A 21197-nucleotide genomic window follows, 5' to 3' on the forward strand; every position below is an offset into this window, starting at 1 on the left:
TGGAAGTCTTTTTGGATTTTGATGAATGAAACCTACAGAATAAGAACACTACCTAATTTTTAGTTTTGGACAAAAATGCAGTTTGAGTTCATTTTGAACTTGAAGGCAATTTGTGGGAAGAAAAAAAACCTGAAAGACTGAAAGATCAGTAATTGTGTATATTTATTAATCATGTTTATTAATCATGTTTGTAGTTAAAGATGTGAGATGAATGAATGTGCAGGTTCGTTTTTAGTCGTTTATTTTTCTAAAAATGGGTCAAACTTTGAGACGTTACTTCTGACCCCAGACTCCCCTATAAAAGATGCGGGTCAGGATTAATGACGTTTGGCTCTTAAACATTCGAAACAAAGGGTCAGAATGACGTTTGGTTTGTGAAGAAAAATACCATTTAAGTGGTCGCGTGTTCGAGCCCCGGTCCCATGAAGTGTGCGTTTTTATTTTTTTTATTTTTATTTTTTATTTTTTTTTTGGGGGGGGGGGTGTCCTGGTTTGGAGCGGGCGGGGCCTGCAGACCATATCGCGTTTGTAATTCTGATCGGACCGCGTGTCTGACCCGGAGGTCCGCCCGCCGCTCGGTGACTCCGGACCTGCGCACGTGAGGATGGACCGCCGCTCGCTTTGTTGTTCCGCTCGTCGTTCTCCGCGGTTCGGTGTGTGAACGTCGCTGCGTCGCTTCCCACAATGATGACAAACGCGCAGGAAATGTCGCCTGACTTCGTGTTGATGCGCCTGGTTTCCGCTGAGGAGGATCGTCCGGACGCGGACGGCGGCACCGTGCCCGCGGCCGGACGGGTGTCCGGGATCGGGATCGGAAAGGAGGTCCTGGCTCACGGCGGCGCCAAAGCAGGTCTGGACATCAGCCGCGATCCCACACCGGGTCTCGATCCCAGCAGCCGCCTGAGCAACAAAGAGGGTACGACGGTTGCACCTGACGGCGCGCTGCCGGAGGACCGAGCCGCCGCACCGCCGCCGCCGCCGCAGAGCCCCATGGAGGCCCAGGGCTTTGGGTTCGCTGCCAGCCCCGGCCTCCGGCCTCAGCTGCTCGTCTTCTCCAACATAATGCGCAGCGGCGACGTCATTTTGGAGTTGGAGCGTCGGAACCACGCGAGGGAGCCGCTGGCGTCGGACCAGAGCGCGGGATCCGGATGCTCAGCCCCGGCTGGAGACAGCGGCACCCCGCGCGCCGCATCCGCGCAGCGGGAGAGCCAGCAGGACCAGACCTGGGGCGCGCACCCGCCGCTGACGGTGCCCGCGGACACGCAGGGAGCTGCGGAGCTGTGCCGCCGACACCGACTCATCACGACCCCTCCCGAGTGGCCCTTGTTGTCGGAGGGATCGAACCATCTCTCCGTGTTCGACTCCAAATGGGGCTGCGCCGACATGGACCCGGAGGGGGCCGTGTTTGAGTTGGCACGACGGTTCGGGGAGCTCGGGGTCGGAACGGTTCCCAAGATGCTGTTCAAACCGGCGGAGCTCCCTCAGTGTTCGTGTCAGGAGGCGCACAGGCCGAGCGGAGGGGGACTGGAACCCGGCGAGGACCCCACGGAGACCAGCGACGCCCTGCTGGTCCTGGAGGGTCTGAGCAGCGGGGATGTCTCGGGCCTGGGCCTGGACGAGTGTCCGGACGGTGAGGCGGACGAGAGCGCACGACGAGAGTTTCTGCTCCACAGGAAAAGAGAAATCGTTCAGAAGATGTCCGGATTCTCCCTCGGCGGCTTTCAGGCGGAGCTCAGGCGGGTGGAAGCCGTGGCCCCGGATGTGGTCCCGCACCGGAGCGCACAAGCGGTGTGCAGTTTGCACCGGAATTTAGCCGGTCAATTCCTGCAAGTTCGACCAGGAGAATCTGAGGTTGTGGCCCAGGTGCTGTCAGTGTCATCGTCACCCACCCCGGACCAGATCTCACCCCTGAGCATGAGCCCAAACCCGAGCCAAGCGTCCACGCCCAGGAGACGCCCGGAGCGCTGCGCCAGCGCGCCGCGGACCCCCACAGGTGGGGACAAGACTCTCAAAGTTCCAGGAAAGTCTAAAAAGGGTTCCCTAAAGATCCGACTGAGCAAACTGCTCCGGACTAAAAGCTGCAGCGGCTCCAGTCACCTCCTGGACAAAAGACCCTCAGTGACGGACTCCGTGTCCTCAGCGGGGAGTCTGGTGGACATGACGAGCACTTCCGGTCCTGAGCAGGAAACGGACACGTGAGTAGAGCTGCAAGACTCCAGGATCAGGATCAGGATGTCATATGTACTTTGTACATCTATGACAAAGTATTTCATACTTATGTCTTTTACTTAGAGTAAGTCACCTCTACATAACAATATCTTTTAGTTATGAGGTAACATTTCAAAATGTTGACATGGCATCTCATATTAGGTCATAAATCTTGCAGTAATGACTTTACTCACTCATTCATCTTCAACCACTTACTCCAGTCAGGGGTCACATGAGGGCTGGAGTCTATCCCAGCAGTCCACAGCACACCTACGGACTTAAAGTTTCCAGTCCACCTAAACTCACAGTGTAAGCCTGCCTTTTTACCTGCGTGTCTTTGGATGTGGGAGGAAGCCAGAGCACCCGGAGGAAACCCACCCAGACATGGGGAGAACATGAAAACTCCACACAGAAAGGCCATAGGTGGGAATCAATCCCATGACCTTCTTGTGAGGCAACAGTGCTAACCACTAATCCACCGTGATACCTCAGTAATGACTTAGTAATTAACTATCTTGTAATTATGATTTAGTATTTCATAATGATGGCATAATAACAAATACTGTCTTATAATCATGAGTCAGTATATCATAGTATATTGAGTTGGCGTCTCATTACTTATTATGTAACTCACATGTATGTAATTATGTAATTAGAACTTAGCATCAAATGATTATTATTTTACTCTTAATTATGTAGTGTCTCATAAATAGGGATTAGAATCTCACATAAGACTTGATACTTTGTTATAATGACAATGTGTCATCATTGGGTTATCTCATTATTATGACAGTGTATGTCAACTTAGTATCTCATTATTATGACATAGTGTATGTCAACTTAGTATCTCATTATTATGACTTAGTATCTCATTTTATGAATTACTGACTCATTGTAATTTAGTGTCTCATTAGTATGATTTAGTGTCTCATTAGTAGGGTTTAGTGTCTCATAATTATGGTTAAGTGTCTTATTAGTATGACTTAGTGTCTCACTGATATGACTTAGTGTCTCATTATTATGGCTTTGTGTCTCATTAGTATGACGTAGTGTGTCATTATTATGGCTTTGTGTGGTTTAGTGTCCAATTATTTAGTCTTAGTATCACATTATTATGATATAGTGTCTCGTTATTATGGTTTAGTGTCTCAGTATTATGACGTGGTATCTCGTTATTATGATTTAGTGTCTGATTAGTATGACTTAGTGTGTCATTATTATGGTCTAGTAGTGTCTCATTAGTATGAGTTAGTGTCTCATTATTATGACGTGGTATCTCATTATTATGATTTAGTGTCTGATTAGTATGACTTAGTGTGTCATTATTATGGTCTAGTAGTGTTTCATTAGTATGACTTAGTGTCTTATTATGGTTTAATGTCGCAAATATTTTGACTTAGTATCTTGTTATTATGGTTTAGTGTCTCGTTACTATGGTTTAGTGTCTCATTATTATGACTTAGTCTCTTGCTATTATGGTTTAGTATCTCATTGTTTTGACTTAGTGTCTCAAATATTTTGACTTAGTGTCTCGTTATTATGGTTTAGTGTCTCATTATTATGGTTTAATGTCTCATTAGTATGACTCAGTGTCTCATTATTATGGTTTAGTAGTGTCTCATTAATATGACTTAGTGTCTCATTAATATGACATAGTGTCCCATTATTACAACTTAGTGTCTCATTAGTATGACTGTAGTATCTCATTATTTTGGTTTAGTGTCTCAATATTATGGTTTAGTGTCTCATTAATATGACTTAGTGTCTCATCATTATGGCTTTGTGTCTCATTAGTATGATTTAGTATCTCATTATTATGATGTAGTCTCATTATTATGGTTTAGTGTCTTAGTATTATGACATAGTATCACATTATTATGGTTTAGTGTCTGATTAGTATGACATAGTGTGTCATTATTATGGTCTAGTACTGTTTCATTAGTATGACTTAGTGTCTCATTAGTATGACTTAGTGTGTCATTATTATGGTCTAGTAGTGTCTCATTAATATGACTTAGTGTCTCATTAGTATGACTTAGTATCTCATTATTTTGGTTTAGTGTCTTATTATTATGGTTTAGTGTTGCAGTATTATGACGTAGTATCTCATTATTATGGTTTAATGTCTGATTAGTATGACTTAGTGTGTCATTAATATGACTTAGTGTCTCATTATGGTTTAGTGTCTCATTATTATGACTTAGTGTCTTATTATTATGACTTAGTGTCTTGTTATTATGGTTTAGTGTCTCATTAATATGACTTAGTGTCTCGTTATTATGGTTTGAGTCTCATTAATATGGCTTAGTGTCTTGTTATTATGGTTTAGTGTCTCATTATTATGAGTTAGTGTCTCATTAATATAACTTAGTGTCTCGTTATTATGGTTTAGTGTCTTGTTATTATGGCTTAGTGTCTCGTTATTATGGTTTAGTGTCTTGTTATTATGGTTTAGTGTCTCATTAATATGACAGTGTCTTGTTATTATGGTTTGAGTCTCATTAATATGACTTAGTGTCTCGTTACTATGGTTTGAATCTCATTAATATGGCTTAGTGTGTTGTTATTATGGTTTAGTGTCTCATTATTATGACGTAGTGTCTCATTAATATTACTTAGTGTCTCGTTATTATGGTTTAGTGTCTCATTATTATGAGTTAGTGTCTCATTAATATGACTTAGTGTGTCATTATTATAGTTTGAGTCTCATTAATATGACTTAGTGTCTCATTATTATGGTTTGAGTCTCATTAATATGGCTTAGTGTCTTGTTATTATGGTTTAGTGTCTCGTTATTATGACTTAGTGTCTCATTTATATGACAGTGTCTCGTTATTATGGTTTGAGTTTCATTAATATGACTTAGTGTCTTTTTATTATGGTTTAGTGTCTCATTATTATGACTTAGTGTCTCATTAATATGACTTAGTGTCTAGTTATTATAGTTTAGTGTGTTATTATTATGGTTTAGTGTCTCGTTATTATGGTTTAGGGTGTCACTATTTTGACTTAGTGTCTCAAATATGTTGACTTAGTGTCTCATTATTATCACTTAGTATCTCATGCAAAGTAAAGTGGTGGGTAGTTTTGCTGTTGTTTTTATTTCAACTTGCTTTATGATGATAAAATCATTCCTGCGCAACATTCAGGCCTGTGTGGAATTTACATCACTGTGCAAAATCCCTCCCCCACAGATAAGAGTTAGAGACCCCCCCCCCCCCAAAAAAAAAGAAAAAAAAAAGGAAGCTGAGTGCATGAGAAGAATGTCACGTCTCACCAGCAGAAAAAGTGTCGGTCAGTTTTGGACTCAATACGTCTTGTTGACTTTGCACCTGTTCCAAATTATTTGTTGTTCTTGTGAGCCTGGACCCGGATCAGCTGCAGGGCCGGTTGGAGCCTTTGTGGCTTTTGGCCGTGTGTCTGACTCAGCACTTCGTTATTATTTAGAGCTGCACTCTGAAGGAAGGCAGTGATTTAAACAGCACAAGTCCTCACGTGGCACAGTTAAGTGCATCAAACAGGAAAAGGTCTAAAAGACGCTGCACCACTACAACCAGTGCTTACTAACGGTGCACTCCTCTTCCTCCTCTTCTTCTTCTCTGTGTGTCTTCTCCTGCTGTCTGCAGCCACAGCGTGCCGCTCAGCCTGAGCCGAGCTCACAGTGCCTTCTCTGCCGCCCCCCTCTCTGCTTTCACAGGTAACAAACTCTTTCTGCACCTCCAAAATCCTCATTCCATGAAACAATGAGAGAAGAACAAGTTCAATCAGATCGTCATGTAAACAGCCAGGAAGGGCTGCTAAATGTCATGGCTTTCATACAGCCAGCAGGGGGCAGCAAAAGGCCCACATGGAAGTTAAAAATACTATTTTGCAGTTTGTTCATAACTTGGAGCTGGTTTGTCTTTTAAAACGGTTCTATAACGACATCGATAAACACAGACCTGCTCAGAATTATTACATCACTGAATGTTAAGTTCAGAATTTAAAAAGTTTAAAAGTAAATGAACTGATTTTGTTTAATCACAAAGGAAAACATCAGTTTTGGGCTCTATTCTCCCATGTGCCTTCTGGCAAACTGTAGCTGAAATTTCACATCTTCTAGAGCTGGTTCAGAGTTGTCTCTGGGTGTCTTGGTGGCTTCCCTCACTACTCTGCTTTTTTCATCAGGATACACAGAAATATAACCTTTAAGTATTTTTTAAATCATGAATTCTTGAAGTAATTTATCAAAACACATTTTCTTCTTCTTAAAATCTCCTTTTTCACCACACGGTATACCGCTTATTTCATACAGAGTCATTCCAGCGGGACCCAAAGATCCTCCACAGAGACCTGGTACCGAAAACGTTCAGCCACACAGGACAACAAGAAGCACCAGGAGCCTAAAGACTTGGACCTTCATTCTTCTGCAAAGACAACACCATCACCAAACACCTCTGACCTTTGACCTCCTAACTCCATTAGTTCTTCCCACGTGTCTCTGGATCTCAAAGGTTGAGGATCCAGAGACATGAACGTCCCTGGTGACACCAGGCAATGTCTCTACAAGTTCAACACTGTCTCCACCTACAGACACACTTCTGATGGGTGAGTCCAGGATCTTAGTCTGGATCCAGGACTATCTGAAACCCAAATACTCTGAGTCCTCACTCAGCTTCTCAAGTGAAACCAGAACATGTCCCTGATGAACACCTTGAATTCACTGTGAAAAATAGGAAAATTTAAAATTTGTCACTGTTGTTGTAAATCAAAAGAAGTTGCTGGTGGCCACACCCCCTCCCACAGACCATGTGGGTGTGTCTCACTGAACCCAGGCGAGTGCAGTAGGTGTGTCTCAGAGAGCACGCAGGAATGGAGATGCACGGCAGGACAAGCAAACGTTTTGGAAACTGTTAATGTAACGAGATTCAGGTTAACGAGGACATTCTCATCTGGACTGACAGTTTAATATTTCGTACAGAGCCGCTTGTACCAGGACACTTCCAGAAGTTGTCTTTTGGGTTAAAACCTGTAAGAAAAGTGGAACCTCATTTCGTCTCAGGTTTGATTTTATTGTGTTTTTTTTTTTTTTTTTTTTGTAACTGTATCAACTCGGAAAACTTGTGACTTGTCTTTGTCGTCTGTCTGTCTTTGAGTTTTTCTCCTTTTCTTCTGGCTTCAGGTGAGACTGTGTCCCTGCTGGACGTGGACATTTCTCAACGAGGCACCAACACACCACATCCTCCCACACCTCCCCCTCCTCCACGCCGAAGCCTCAGTCTGTTAGGTATTCTCCTCACACCTCCTCACACCTCATACCTCCTCACACCTCCTCACATCTCATACCTGCTCACTCCTTCTCACGCCTCACTCCTCACTCCTCACACCTCGTCACTCCTCCTCACACCTCCTCATTCCTCACACCTCCCCACTCCTCCTCACACCTCATACCTCCTCACTTCTCCTCACTCCTCCTCACACCTCATACCTCCTCACACCTCCTCACACCTCACACCTCCTCACTCCTCACACCTCATACCTCCTCACTCCTCACACCTCATACATCCTCACTCTTTCTCACTCCTCACACCTCCTCACTCCTCCTAACACCTCCTCACTCCTCACACCTCATACCTCCTCACTTCTCCTCACCCCTCCTCACACCTCATACCTCCTCACTCCTCCTCACACCTCATACCTCCTCACTCTTCCTCACTCCTCACACCTCCTCATACCTTCTCACTCCTCCTCACATCTCATACCTCCTCCTCACACCTTATACCTCCTCACACTTCCTCACTCCTCACACTTCCTCACTCCTCCTCACACTTCACTCCTCCTCACTCCTCCTCACACCTCATACCTCCTCACTCCTCCTCACACCTCATACCTCCTCACTCTTCCTCACTCCTCACACCTCCTCATACCTTCTCACTCCTCCTCACATCTCATACCTCCTCCTCACACCTTATACCTCCTCACACCTCCTCACTCCTCACACTTCCTCACTCCTCCTCACACCTCACTCCTCACACCTCCTCACTCCTCCTCACACCTCGTACCTCCTCACACCTCCTCACACCTCATACCTCCTTACTCCTCCTCACACCTCATTCCTCCTCACTCCTCACACCTCCTCACTCCTCACACCTCCTCACTCCTCCTCACACCTCCTACCTCCTCACTCTTCCTCACACCTCATACCTCCTCACTTCTCCTCACTCCTCCTCACACCTCATACCTCCTCACTCTTCCTCACTCCTCACACCTCCTCATACCTTCTCACTCCTCCTCACATCTCATACCTCCTCCTCACACCTCCTCACTCCTCACACTTCCTCACTCCTCCTCACACCTCACTCCTCACACCTCCTCACTCCTCCTCACAACTCATACCTCCTCACACCTCCTCACACCTCATACCTCCTCACTCCTCCTCACACCTCATACCTCCTCACTCCTCCTCACACCTCCTACCTCCTCACTCCTCCTCACACCTCATACCTCCTCACTCTTCCTCACTCCTCACACCTCCTCATACCTTCTCACTCCTCCTCACTCCTCCTCACATCTCATACCTCCTCCTCACACCTTATACCTCCTCACACCTCCTCACTCCTCACACTTCCTCACTCCTCCTCACACCTCACTCCTCACACCTCCTCACACCTCCTCACACCTCATACCTCCTCACTCCTCCTCACTCCTCACACCTCCTCACACCTCATACCTCCTCACTCTTCCTCTCTCCTCACACCTCCTCATACCTTCTCACTCCTCCTCACTCCTCCTCACATCTCATACCTCCTCCTCACACCTTATACCTCCTCACTCCTCACACTTCCTCACTCCTCCTCACTCCTCACACCTCCTTACTCCTCCTCACACCTCCTCACACCTCATACCTCCTCACTCCTCCTCACTCCTCACACCTCCTCACACCTCATACCTCCTCACTCTTCCTCACTCCTCACACCTCCTCACACCTTCACTCCTCCTCACTCCTCCTCACATCTCATACCTCCTCCTCACACCTCATACCTCCTCACTCTTTCTCACTCCTCACACCTCCTCACTCCTCCTAACACCTCCTCACTCCTCAAACCTCATACCTCCTCACTTCTCTTCACTCCTCCTCACACCTCATACCTCCTCACTCTTCCTCACTCCTCACACCTCCTCATACCTTCTCACTCCTCCTCACATCTCATACCTCCTCCTCACACCTTATACCTCCTCACACCTCCTCACTACTCACACTTCCTCACTCCTCCTCACACCTCACTCCTCACACCTCCTCACTCCTCCTCACACCTCATACCTCCTCACTCCACCTCACACCTCAATACCTCCTCACTCCTCCTCACACCTCCTACCTCCTCACTCCTCCTCACACCTCATACCTCCTCACTCTTCCTCACTCCTCACACTTCCTCACACCTCCTCATACCTCCTCATACCTTCTCACTCCTCCTCACATCTCATACCTCCTCCTCACACCTTATACCTCCTCACACTTCCTCACTCCTCCTCACACCTCACTCCTCACACCTCCTCACTCCTCCTCACACCTCACTCCTCCTCACTCCTCACACCTCCTCACTCCTCCTCACACCTCATACCTCCTCACTCCTCACACCTCCTCATACCTTCTCACTCCTCCTCACTCCTCCTCACATCTCATACCTCCTTCTCACACCTCATACCTCCTCACACCTCCTCACACCTCACACCTCCTCACACCTCACACCTCATACCTCCTCACTCTTTCTCACTCCTCACACCTCCTCACTCCTCCTAACACCTCCTCACTCCTCACACCTCATACCTCCTCACTTCTCCTCACTCCTCCTCACTCCTCACACCTCCTCATACCTTCTCACTCCTCCTCACATCTCATACCTCCTCCTCACACCTTATACCTCCTCACACCTCCTCACTCCTCACTCCTCCTCACACCGCACTCCTCACACCTCCTCACTCCTCCTCACACCTCATACCTCCTCACACCTCCTCACACCTCATACCTCCTCACTCCTCCTCACACCTCATACCTCCTCACTCCTCCTCACTCCTCACACCTCCTCACTCTTCCTCACACCTCCTCACTCCTCACACCTTCTCACTCCTCACACCTCATACCTCCTCACTCCTCCTCACTCCTCACACCTCCTCACACCTCCTACCTCCTCATTCCTCCTCACACCTCATACCTCCTCACTCCTCCTCACTCCTCACACCTCCTCACTCCTCCTCACACCTCCTACCTCCTACCTCCTCACTCCTCCTCACACCTCATACCTCCTCACTCCTCCTCACTCCTCACACCTCCTCACTCATCCTCACACCTCCTACCTCCTCACTCCTCCTCACACCTTATACCTCCTCACACCTCCTCACTCCTCACACTTCCTCACTCCTCCTCACACCTCACTCCTCACACCTCCTCACTCCTCCTCACACCTCCTCACACCTCATACCTCCTCACTCCTCCTCACTCCTCACACCTCCTCACTCCTCCTCACACTTCATACCTCCTCACTCCTCACACCTCCTCACTCCTTCTCACACCTCATACCTCCTCACACCTCCCCGTCCTCCACGCCGAAGCCTCAGTCTGTTAGGTATTCCTCTCACTCTTCCTCACACCTCATACCTCCTCACATCTCATACCTCCTCACTCCTCATACCTCCTCACACTTCCTCACTCCTCACACCTCCTCACTCCTCCTCACACCTCATACCTGCTCACTCCTCCTCACTCCTTTTCACTCCTCACACCTCCTCACTCCTCCTCACACTTCATCATTCCTCACACCTCCTCATTCCTCACACCTCCCCACTCCTCCTCACACTTCATACCTCCTCACTCCTTCTCACTCCTCACACCTCCTCACTCCTCCTCACACCTCATACCTCCTCACACCTCCCCCTCCTCCACACAGAAGCCTCAGTCTGTTAGGTATTCCCCTCACACCTCCTCACATCTCATACCCCTCACTCCTCATACCTCCTCACACCTCCTCACTCCTCCTCACACCTCACACCTCCTTATTCCTCACACCTCCCACTCCACCTCACACCTCACTCTTCCTCACACCTCATACCTCCTCACACCTCCCCCTCCTCCACACCGAAGCCTCAATCTGTTAGGTATTCCCCTCACACCTCCTCACACCTCATACCTCCTCACATCTCATACCTCCTCACACCTCCTCACTCCTCCTCACACCTCACACTTCCTCACATCTCATACCTCCTCACTCCTTCTCACTCCTCACACCTCCTCACTCCTTCTCACTCCTCCTCACACCTCACACCTCCTCACTCTTCCTCACACCTCACACCTCCTCATTCCTCACACCCCACTCCTCCTCACACTTCAGTCTTCCTCACACCTCCTCACTCTTTCTCACTCCTCACACCTCTCTCCTTCTCACTCCTCACACCTCTTCACTCCTCCTCACACCTCCTTACACCTCACTCCTCTTCACTCCTCCTCACACCTCCTTACACCTCACTCCTCTTCACACCTCCTCACGCCTCACTCCTCTTCACTCCTCCTCACACCTCCTTACACCTCACTCCTCTTCACTCCTCCTCACACCTCCTCCCTCCTCCTCACACCACCTCATACCTCCTCACACCACCTCATACCTCCTCACGCCTCACTCCTCTTCACTCCTCCTCACACCTCACTCCTCTTCACACCTCCTCACACCTCCTTACACCTCACTCCTCTTCACACCTCCTCACGCCTCACTCCTCTTCACTCCTCCTCACACCTCCTTACACCTCACTCCTCTTCACACCTCCTCACGCCTTACTCCTCTTCACTCCTCCTCACACCTCCTCCCTCCTCCTCACTCCACCTCATACCTCCTCACACCACTTCATACCTCCTCACGCCTCATTCCTCTTCACTCTTCCTCACACCTCCTCCCTCCTCCTCACACCACCTCATACCTCCTCACGCCTCACTCTTCTTCACTTCTCCTCACACCTCCTTGCTCCTCCTCACACCTCCTCACTCCTCCCGGGAGTTCCTCCTCAGATACCATATAATTTAGAACAAAAACCTCTCTCCTGCTTGCTGAAGACTAAAGATAAACGTGGAATGACTGACTCATGGTTCCTGAAGACTTCAGTGCAAACAAACAACATGTATGTCACCAGTCTGTTGTGTCCAGTGGCTATGGAAGAGGAGGTCATACAGACTGCAGGAGTTCTCACTTATTAGAGGAGATCTCACAGACTGCAGAAGATCTGACAGACAGGGAAAGGTGTCAAAAACTACAGATTTTACAGACCAGAGGAGGTCACTCATAATGTCTCAGGTCTCTGAGACTGCAGGAAGTCTGTCAAACTGCAGGAGGTCTCTCAAACTGCAGGAGGTCTCTCAGACTGCAAGAAGTCTCTGAAACTGCAGGAGGTCTCTCAGACTGCAGGAGGTCTCTCAAACTGCAGGAGGTCTCTCAGACTGCAGGAGGTCTCTTAAACTGCAGGAGGTCTCTCAGACTGCAGGAGGTCTCTCAGACTGGGAGTCTGTTGTCCAGCCTGCTAACTTGGCTTGTTAGCATGTAGCTGCTTCGTTGTGGGTAATTTGTTGTGTCACGTCAGTCAGTGATGTTACCAAAACCTCTAACTGCACTTGATGTGAGATATTAATCTGATTAGCATCACCATGGTAACGTGACAGGAACTACAGGATCCAAAACAAGTCATGAACAAATGTGGAGGAAGGTGGACACTGTCTGAGGTTTTCTGTCTGAGGGTGTTGACAAATGTCTCTGCTTCCATCCCTGTTTTTGTTCTTACTTTCTTTTATTTTCTTTCTGACCTGCGACATTTTGTGTCCATGATTAATCCGTGCCTTCCTTCTTATGCCACTGCCTTTATTCTGTCCTACTCAAACCATTTGCTGTCCTTCCTTCCTTCCTTCCTTCCTTCCTTCCTTCCTTCCAGATGACATAGCCGGGCCGCAGCCTGGGCCTTTCCTGGTCAGTGTTATGGGCGCGTCCCTGCAGTCCCTCCCCCTGCCTCTCCCCCCTCCTCCCCCTCCGTCCCACGCCACCATCCAGCACAGTCTCAGCCTCAATGGTAAGACAACCGAAGACGGGAAAGAAAAGCTCCTGAGCCGAGAGGCAGCAGCAGGTCTGGTTTGGTGACTGAACTTTCTGTGTCTGACTGTCGGATTTAGATGCCTTCCTCCGGGCGCTGCCTCAGTCCCACCCCTCAATGGCTGATGCTCCACAACCTGTCAGACGGGCCCCACCCCCCGTGTTGTGCGCCCTGCGAAGGTCCGAGGCCAGCAACTTCACCGCCAGTCTGAGAGAGCTGGAGAAGGTAAGACAAGAGGTGACCCGGGACAGACCGCAGGACTGAGCGACCTGGGGATGGTTCTGACGATGCTGTGGGGCTCTCTGTCTGCAGTGCGGCTGGTACTGGGGGCCGATGACCTGGGAGGACGCAGAGATGAAGCTGAAGGGGAAACCGGACGGGTCCTTTCTGGTCCGAGACAGTTCGGACCCACGATACATCCTCAGCCTCAGCTTCAGGTCACAGGGGGTCACACACCACACACGCATGGAGCATTACCGCGGTGAGACACACACACACACACGCACGCACACACGCACGCACACACATTGGGCCTCATGTATCAACGTTGCGTACGGCGATATTTGAGCGTATATGGGGTGTACGCCAAAACGGCTGTGTTACTTGGCATTTATCAATGTGGTCGTTGGCGTACGCTGCGCTGAAAATATACTCGTACACCAGGTCGAGAGGTGGCGTAAATTATACACCAAAATGAACCAGCACTGGAATCCACATAAAAATGAAAATGATCAACATGATAAACAGTGACATTATACAAATCAATGCATATGTTACATAAATAACACTTTCCTGATTATACTACATAATAATCAATACAAATCTTGCTTTTGAAGGATTGCTTGTCTATCGAGCACGATCCGTGGTCACAGCGCTGACCACAAAGAAAGCGCTGCTCGCCTTTTTCTCCAGAGCCTGGAACCAGAGCAGCACTGAGCTTAACTTTATGTGGTGTGATTGTTTTAGACAGTGAAATTGATAACAACTGTAGTGTTGTCATTCCCTTCGTCCGTGCTGCAATCAGGTTGTGTCGTCTCTTCGTTTGTCACAATAAAATAAATAAAGAAATACATTTTAAGAATAAAGAAATCTGAAAAATTAGGCGTGTCTCATTAATTGAGCGAGCAAATATCCACATGTCAAGAATGATTGACATGTGAAAAGAGAATACAGTGGTCCCTCACTATAACGCCGTTCACCTTTCGCGGCCTCGTCGTTTTGTGGAGTTTTTAGTCCAATTTTGCATGCTTTTTTTTTTTTACAGTGTTCTGCGTGTCTGTTTATAAGAATCTTCTCACCCAGAAGAAAAAAGAGCGCCAACAACTACTCATAACTGTGTTTGTTACTCGGAAACAGACACCTGCAGCCAGATGTGAGTGGGAAAAGGCGCGGCGTCAGGACGCAGAGGCGCGATCTGTGACATACTGGTCAGTCACTATTAATAATTTATGTGTCCAACCTCGTAGGTTGATCGTTAAAATTAAATTCATTAGTTCTAAAAGCCATCATAATTATTTATAGGAAAATGTTCTATTTTTATTTCTCAAACAAATGTTTGGGCCTGAAAACAGTTTGGTCTTATTTTTCTACTAAGGTTTGAACTTTGAGAGTGTTTACATACGAGAGAAAAGTGAGAAAATGTTCATGCCTGATTGAGAAAGTGTATAAAGTGGTTTTACAGCTTTAAAACGTCTATAATAATTGTAAAAAATAACGCTGACTACGTCGCGGACTTCGCTTTTTGCGGACTATTTTTAAAACGTAACTCCCGCGATAAATGAGGGACCACTGTAACACTTTTTTGATTATACTACAAAACAATTGATACGACGGCCGCTTTTGACGCTCTATTGGCACGCGTCGTGATTGGTGGAGTTCTTTTTCTTTGCCGTCTTCCTGGCTTCCATGTCGTAAAATGAGGGTGTGTCTGAAGTGGAGTCTGAATATTTATGGGCGTGTTTATTATAATTACGATTTTTTTTCACCCGCCGCATTTATCAAGGTCACGTCAGGCGTACGCCGGAAATGGGCAGGTGCGCACTGCTTGATAATGTCACGGTAACTTTGGTGTACTTCAAATTTACACCGTAAATTTACGCCACAAGTGCGCAACTTTGATACATGCGGCCCAATGTGTGTCTTGATTTTTGATCCAATGCATGGTCTGGACACATTCACACAATTTCAGTTCAGTTCAATTCAGTGCCAAAAATAAGAATCCACCTTCAGGTATTTCATCAGTTTCATGACGTCTGTTAAAATCAGGATTTGTTCTTTTGGTGACAAATAAACGAAAGCTGCTCACGTTTCTAATGACTGACTGATTTTTACTTGATATGAGACAATGGGATTCATAACTTAACATTTCTGTTCGTCTCCAGGGACGTTCAGTTTGTGGTGTCACCCGAAGTTTGAGGACCGCTGTCACTCTGTGGTGGAGTTTATCGAGCGAGCCATCATGCACTCCAAAAACGGCAAATTCCTCTACTTCCTGCGCTCTCGAGTACCAGGTGGAACTTGTGCTGAGAAATAAAATTACTGTGTGTGTGTGTGTGTGTGTGTGGAGGTGATTTCACAGCATTCAGGTCATTTCTAGATCATCTAGAGTTATTGAGCAGACGTGATTTTTGCTGTTTCCATCATCTCGTGTCCTTCTGACGTCTGTTAGCAGATGGAGATAATAAATGTTGTCACTCTCCTGATGTCACACCCTCAGTGACCAAACCACTTCATCTTTACTTCTCTCTGTGTCCATCCTCTACATTTCCACCTCTTACCCTGGGTCATGTCTGGTCCAGTCTGGTCATAGTAGGACCACATTACGTGAGGCAGTTCAGACCCTCACCTTCTGTCAGGTGAACATATCCAGAAATCCTCCAGAGGGAGGTGTCCACAAGGTATTCTACACAGATGGCCAAACTACCTAAAGTGGCACCTGGATGTCAGGATTCCTCATCCTGTCCTTGAGGGTGACTTTCTGGATCCTCCAGAGGAAAGTGTCATCCATTTGTATTTGTGATCTCATTCTTTCAGTCCATACCCGAAGTTCATGAAGTTCATGGTTGTGATGGAACCCAGTGTCCAGAAATCTGAGGCCATGCTGAGGTTTAGAACCTCAGCAGGTATGTTTGGTCTCGGGTCCTTGTTCACCATGACTGCCAGAAGCAAGGTCTTCTTTCCTGTTGCTGTTGCCCCTCTGATTCAGCTTATGCTCCGTTATTTAACAATACTCGTGAACTAGACCTCGAGACACTTGAACTCCTTGACTTGGGGCAGTAACTCATTCCCAACCCAGTTTGAGCAATCTGCCAATTTTTTATAGAATCCTAAGGCCTGAAATTTGGAGATAATGATTCCCATCAAAAGAGCTTCATGCAGCAAACAGTACCTGATCCACAAGAGGCAGCGATACCTTCCCGTGTCCACCTCTCCTCCTCTGTGCTGGAAAGGAGATTGTGTGTGCTGTGAAACCTCAGAATCAGGAAGAACAAAGCAGATTCCATCCAGGACCTGGAACAGAAGACCAGCTCTTTGTCTTTGGGGGGATCCTGGAGGGGTCACTGGAGTTTGCCTGTCTAATCTACATGTGGTTTGTGCAGTTGGAGAAGACCTTTTTGTTAACCTTTATTTATCCAGGTTAGTCCCACTGAGATTAAGATCTCTTTTACAAGGGAGACCTGGATAAAGTTTCCAGTCCACCTAACCTGCATGTCTTTGGATGTGGGAGGAAGCCGAAGCTCCCGGAGGAAACCCACACAAACACGAGGGGAACATGCAAACTCCACACAGAAAGGCCAAGGTGGGAATCGATCCCATGACCTTCTTGCTGTGAGACAACAGTGCTAACCACTAATCCACCCTGCAGCTATCCAGGTTCCTCTGGGTGTCTTTGTTGTAGGAACATGAATAGTTTTGTCTTACCTGGTCCATGAGGGCATCTTCTCAGTCCAAAGTCAAACACTGTCAGTTGGAAATCATCCTAGATTCTGTTTGAGATTTTTAAAGAACAGACTCATTGTGAAGCTGCGTAATGGAGAGTTTTACCTACACAGTAAAGTAAGATAACAGTACTGTAACTACAGTTTCATAGGGTACAACGTTTTTTATGACCCGGGACTGTTTTGCAGGGCTTCCTCCGACCCCAGTCCAGCTTCTGCATCCCGTATCTCGTTTCAGCAATGTGAAGTCTCTGCAGCATCTCTGCCGTTTCTGCATCCGACAAATCGTCCGCATCGACCACATCCAGGAGCTTCCACTGCCCAGGTGGGTCCTCTGGCTCACAGGCTCCCGTAGTACCACAAATATAACTGCACTACCAGAAGGAATGATTTTCCATCTGACTCCGCCTTTCACCAGACCGCTGATCTCGTACCTGAGTAAGTTTTATTACTACGACCCAGAGGAGGAGATGTATGTGTCAATCAAGAGTGTCCGAGCTGTGGTCATCGAGCAGGAGGCGGAGTCAGAAACGTAGCAGCTGGGACGGTCTCCGCTGAAGTGAGTCTGATTAACGACTTCATTACGGCCTTTGTTTGTTTGTTTGTTACCAGGATAACTCAAAACTTCCCTCCCCAGGTTTCTGAATGGAAGACTGACCTCTGCTGGTCTGCCAGTCTTCCAGCATCAGCCAATCAGAGTCCCTGAAAATCTCTGCACCCAGGCGGGATGGCCCCGCCCCTCTGTCGATGTGAAATAGTGATGGGACGGAGAGCGTTTTGCAGGTGCACGCTGGGAAAGCTGTCGACAAAAAGGTACAGATGCAGAGGACTCTGCCTCCTTTGAGGAGAGACTGCAGAGATCTTCTCGTCTGCAGACACGTTACCTGGACAACGAGGAGCGTGTGAACAGGACGCTTCCTCCAACTGCTGACACGGACCTTCAGAACCAGTGCACTGGTCAAATTGATACAACTGTGGTTTCCTTCCTTTTCCTTTTAATTCAGTCAAAATGGACTGAAAGAGGCGCTCGGGACAGACATACACACGGGACACGCTGCTGAGGACATCACAGGCATCAAAAAATGTGCACAGCTCCAAAAAACATCATACAGGATCCAGATCGAGCGAATCATCCCTCCCTCGTGGTCCCGACACATTTTAGATTTTTGACCTTGACCTTCAGCTTGAGCTCTGAAAATGACAAAATTTACATTTCTTCAAAAAAAAAATTTTTTTTTTAAATGGGGAAAATGGCAGCTGTTATTCTCAGAATAATTCTGTAAAAATATGTCAGTTCTTTTACAGAAAATACTGTAAATTTTACCGTATAAAATGGGTGTAATTTAAATAAAATTACTACAAGGAGAAATAGAGTAAATATATGTTAATATGCCTCCCAAGTAAAATAGCCCTGGCTGAAGGCAGCCTGAGTCCCGTTAACCTTCAACAGCTGGAGATGTGTTCGAAAAACCAGATCAACATGTGGATTCCACGTCAAACCTCCTGTGGCGATCCTGAGCAAAATGGGAGCAGCACAACAAAATTTCATTGAATGGGATTTATTTAGTGTACAACAAGCGACAACTGCATTTAAATTCTACAGAAAGAATTCATTTAAAAAAATCTTAATAATGTACATTTATCAAAAAATACTACTGGATTTACTGGTTTAAAATGTATACTTTTAAAAATGACAGCAGCTTTATACCATAAACTTGTGTTTAGTTGATTATTACAGAATTACTCTGTTAAGCACAGCTGGAATTTTATTTCAGTAAAAATCAGATTTTTAATTGATTTATTTTGCATTCTGAAATCGAGTATGCAGTAAAAAAAAAAGTTTTGTGTCAATGGTTATAAAGTTTATTTTCCAATAACTCTGCTCTTAAATGAGTTATAAACCAAAATATCCACAAATACTGAGGTCAGGGTCAAACGAGGTCTTTGTGAAAATTGTACTGCAGCCTGCAGAAACGTTTCTGGACCACTTTTCCATCGGGTCCAGTTTGCTTTAGTGGTGTCCCTGTGGTGAAGCTGCAGATTTAAATCCCTCACTTCCTACTCGCTTGTGATTGGCTCAGGCACTAAAAACGCTGTGCACTGTTGTGATCTTGTGCTCGTCTCTGCAGTGTGAGGAGGTTTGTGCCGACTGGAGCCATTTAGAACTTTGCATAGTTCCACCAACTCAACGTGAGACAGTTGGACACGAGGTGCGTTTCTCTGGACCTGAGGTAGATGGTTACTCTGGAGAGGTGAGGATGGACCGGAGGTCTGCCAACCAGGACCCGGGGAAGCTCCACAGGTTCTTGTGGATGCTGCACCAGTGCAGCTTAACCCACAAAATGACACATTTATCGATATTAATTCCAACATAATTCTTTCTTTTTGTGTGTGTGTGTGTGTGTGTGTGTGTGTGTGTGTGTGTGTGTGTGTGTGTGTGTGTGTGTGTGTGTGTGTGTGTGTGTGTGAGAGAGAGAGAGAGAGAGACAGTATGGAGTCAAGCTGGGAGGCAAATTAAAAACTTAAAGTTCATGTCTGAAACGCTGTGTACAGAAGGTACCACAGAGAACCGTCACCAGGGGAAAAGTACCTGTTTTCTTCTGTGAACTACAACAATATACAGCTATTTTTTTGAATTTGTTCCTGAGTTGGGCTTTAATGAGCTGGGCTTTAATGAGTTGAGCTTTAATGAGCTGGGCTTTAATGAGTTGGGCTTTTAATGAGATTCAGAGGCCTGGTTGGTCCACTGTGTGTATATCTGACTTCAGACTCTCACTTTTATTCCATTGTATTTTGCTCTTTGTGTTTCTCTGAACCCTGAGGCCGGGGACTCATTCAACATTTTTACTAATAAAAAGCAAAATGATTTGCTTTGTGCTTTTCATTTATTTACTGAACAGTAAATACAAACATAAACACAGTATTTCAAGTCTGTTCGGTTCAAATGGTCTTTATGACAACTTGTAAATAAGTAAGAACTCTGCTGTGATCATTAAAGACCCAAAGCTGGTTCACCTGACGCTTTGACACATTAAACCTGAAAAATGATCATCCCATTGTGATAATATTATCATTGTAATCTTATTGTGATAATCTCATTGTGATAATATTAGTATTATAATCTTATTGTGATAATCATTTCATCATAATCTCATCATGATAATCTTATCCTGAGAATCTCATGGTCATAATCTCACCATGATAATCATATCATGATAATCTCACCATGATAATCTCATTGTGATAATCTCACTGTGATAATCATATTGTGATAATCTCACCGTGATAATCTTATTGTAATAATCTCATTGTGATAATCTTATTGTTATAATCATATTGTGATAATCACACTGTGATAATTTTATTGTGATAATCTCATGATAATCATATGATAATTTCATTGTGATAATTTTATCATTATAATCTTATCATGATAATCTCACTGTGATAATAATATTGTGATAATCTCATCGTTATAATCTTATCATGATAATCATATCATGATAATCTCATTGTGATAATAATATTGTGATAATCTTATGAGGCCAGTGACCCACTGACCAAAGGTGAGGACTGTGTGTTTGTTAGGTCTCTTTTGAGGAACCTTGGATCCTGCTGGAATGACTTAGTGTCAAATGAGCAGTTACTTAGTGAGACTCAGATGAGGAGGATCGTGTTGTGTGGGCTGCCAGAAGAGGAGGTACTGCTGGCCCACCACCAGAAGGCGCCCTGCCTGAAGTGCGGGCTTCAGGCACGAGAGGGCGCTGCCGCCTCAGGAACAAGCCGTGATGACAGCTGTCACCCATCATCCGTGACATCTGTCACTAATCAACACATCTGGTATAAAAGCAGGAAGATACCTCCACCAAACTGCCGAGATATCATCTTCATCTGGAGGTAATATCCTCAGCCTTTTGTAAATCTGTTATTGTGAGTGTTTGCAGGAGAACC

At 46.2% G+C, this 21197-nt stretch overlaps 1 protein-coding gene across 1 annotated transcript; it reads left to right on the forward strand.

The window, feature by feature from the left end:
* Positions 1–482: 482 nt before the first annotated feature.
* socs7 (suppressor of cytokine signaling 7) lies at positions 483–18784 on the forward strand. The gene is made up of 10 exons (XM_034187903.1): positions 483–2195; positions 5835–5905; positions 7370–7474; positions 13153–13287; positions 13388–13533; positions 13621–13789; positions 15690–15818; positions 17436–17571; positions 17665–17805; positions 17884–18784. Exons 1-9 carry the CDS (start codon positions 685–687, stop codon positions 17780–17782), a joined length of 2520 nt encoding a protein of 839 aa, XP_034043794.1. The 5' UTR covers positions 483–684; the 3' UTR covers positions 17783–17805; positions 17884–18784.
* Positions 18785–21197: the final 2413 nt, after the last annotated feature.

This window comes from Thalassophryne amazonica, chromosome 15 (assembly GCF_902500255.1).
Source record: "Thalassophryne amazonica chromosome 15, fThaAma1.1, whole genome shotgun sequence".
In the NCBI taxonomy this organism is placed as follows: Eukaryota; Metazoa; Chordata; class Actinopteri; order Batrachoidiformes; family Batrachoididae; genus Thalassophryne; species Thalassophryne amazonica.

Coding starts and splice junctions, on each gene's coding strand:
- socs7 (XM_034187903.1), top strand. CDS start 685: ATGATGACAAACGCGCAGGAAATGTCGCCTGACTTCGTGTTGATGCGC. Junction 5,906..7,369: donor CCCCCTCTCTGCTTTCACAG/GTAACAAACTCT, acceptor TTCTGGCTTCAG/GTGAGACTGTGTCCCTGCTG. Junction 13,790..15,689: donor ACGCATGGAGCATTACCGCG/GTGAGACACACA, acceptor GTTCGTCTCCAG/GGACGTTCAGTTTGTGGTGT.